Raw genomic sequence first — 1246 nt, 5'->3', positions numbered from 1 at the left:
ACCGTATTAGGTTACCAAAGTGCTGAAGGATCTGGACTTGGAGAAGATCATGACTGCTCAGGCCAAGAATCTGAGCGGAGGCCAAAAGAGGAAACTCTCCGTGGGCATCGCCATTCTCGGAGATCCTAAGGTACCTGGAGCAAGTGCTTTAAACCATTAATCATTTACTTAAATCTGATTTGGTGTGTATCCTGGTCTCACTCTGCCTCGAGTTATCGGTAATTCTCCCACCAGTCCTAAAAGTATAGTAACAGCTTGGGTGCATTCTGAGCAGTCTGCATTAGGGTTGGGTATCGTTTGTATTTTTCCCAATACCGGTGCTAACGCTATACGTTTAAAGGTGTCACTTTATGAGTGTTTTTTAAAAACATTAATATGAGTTCACCCAGCCTGCCTATGCCCCCCCCCCCCCCCGTGGCTACACTTGGCGATAGGTGTACACTGAACCTTGGGCATCCTGCGTCACCTTTGATGTGCAAATCTGGGCCTTATGGTGTCATAAGGGGAAAGGTTACTTCACCTTTCTCTGCTTTGCCCGCCCAGAGAATTTGGTCCGTCCATGAGAAAGAGACACAAGGCCACACCCCCACCCCCACCCTCCACCTTTCACATTCACATTTTTGTACACAAAACAAGCCTAGTTTATAAAATCTGATGTTTTGTTATAAGTTAAACTACAAGCCCAACTGAAATGATTGTAGAGCAGTAGTGGTAGTGTGGTAACAGGAGCTGGATCCAACTCCAGAGAATGAGAGCCCACACTCGGCTAATATTCTCATACAGTTTAGTGTGCTGCAACGTTTCAACCCTGCTGGGTCTTCCTCAGGCACGCTTAATCAATTGGCCGTTTAACACACAACTGTTGCTGTTATTCTGGTGAATACAATCAGTAATACACCTCCTTATTTCCCGTTTGCCCCAGCAGAAACCAGCCCTTATTTGGGAAACACTCTAATCTTAAACTAAATATCTCTGGAGGCGCCTGTTTTTCTGTTCATTTGCCCTTCAGGGAAATATGCAGGGTCATAATATTTTTAGCTGTCTCCAACCCTGGAGGACTCACTTTAGGAGACACATATTTCAGAGGCATATTTGAAGGATTTAATTATAATGAAAAATCACTTAACAAATGAACAGTTATTGGAAGAAAATCATTGTCTATGTAATTTTCCCATTACAATCGTTTCCAGTTTCTAAAATGTGAGGATTGTTCTGCATCGAGTACTTTTACTTTTAATACTTTAAG

At 43.0% G+C, this 1246-nt stretch overlaps 1 protein-coding gene across 3 annotated transcripts in view; it reads left to right on the top strand.

The window, feature by feature from the left end:
- abca5 (ATP-binding cassette, sub-family A (ABC1), member 5) overlaps nucleotides 1-1246 on the top strand; it is a 37690-nt gene that overhangs the window by 15032 nt on the left and 21412 nt on the right. For all 3 annotated transcript variants that reach the window (XM_032501820.1, XM_032501819.1, XM_032501821.1), the window contains exon 13: nucleotides 11-130. In XM_032501820.1, coding sequence (XP_032357711.1) covers nucleotides 11-130 — 120 coding nt within the window. The remainder of the gene's footprint in view (nucleotides 1-10; nucleotides 131-1246) is intronic.

Source organism: Etheostoma spectabile, chromosome 21 (genome assembly GCF_008692095.1).
Source record: "Etheostoma spectabile isolate EspeVRDwgs_2016 chromosome 21, UIUC_Espe_1.0, whole genome shotgun sequence".
Classification (NCBI taxonomy): Eukaryota; Metazoa; Chordata; class Actinopteri; order Perciformes; family Percidae; genus Etheostoma; species Etheostoma spectabile.
The sequence above is the reverse complement of the archived record's forward strand: the minus strand, read 5'-3'. Positions and strand labels throughout refer to the sequence as shown.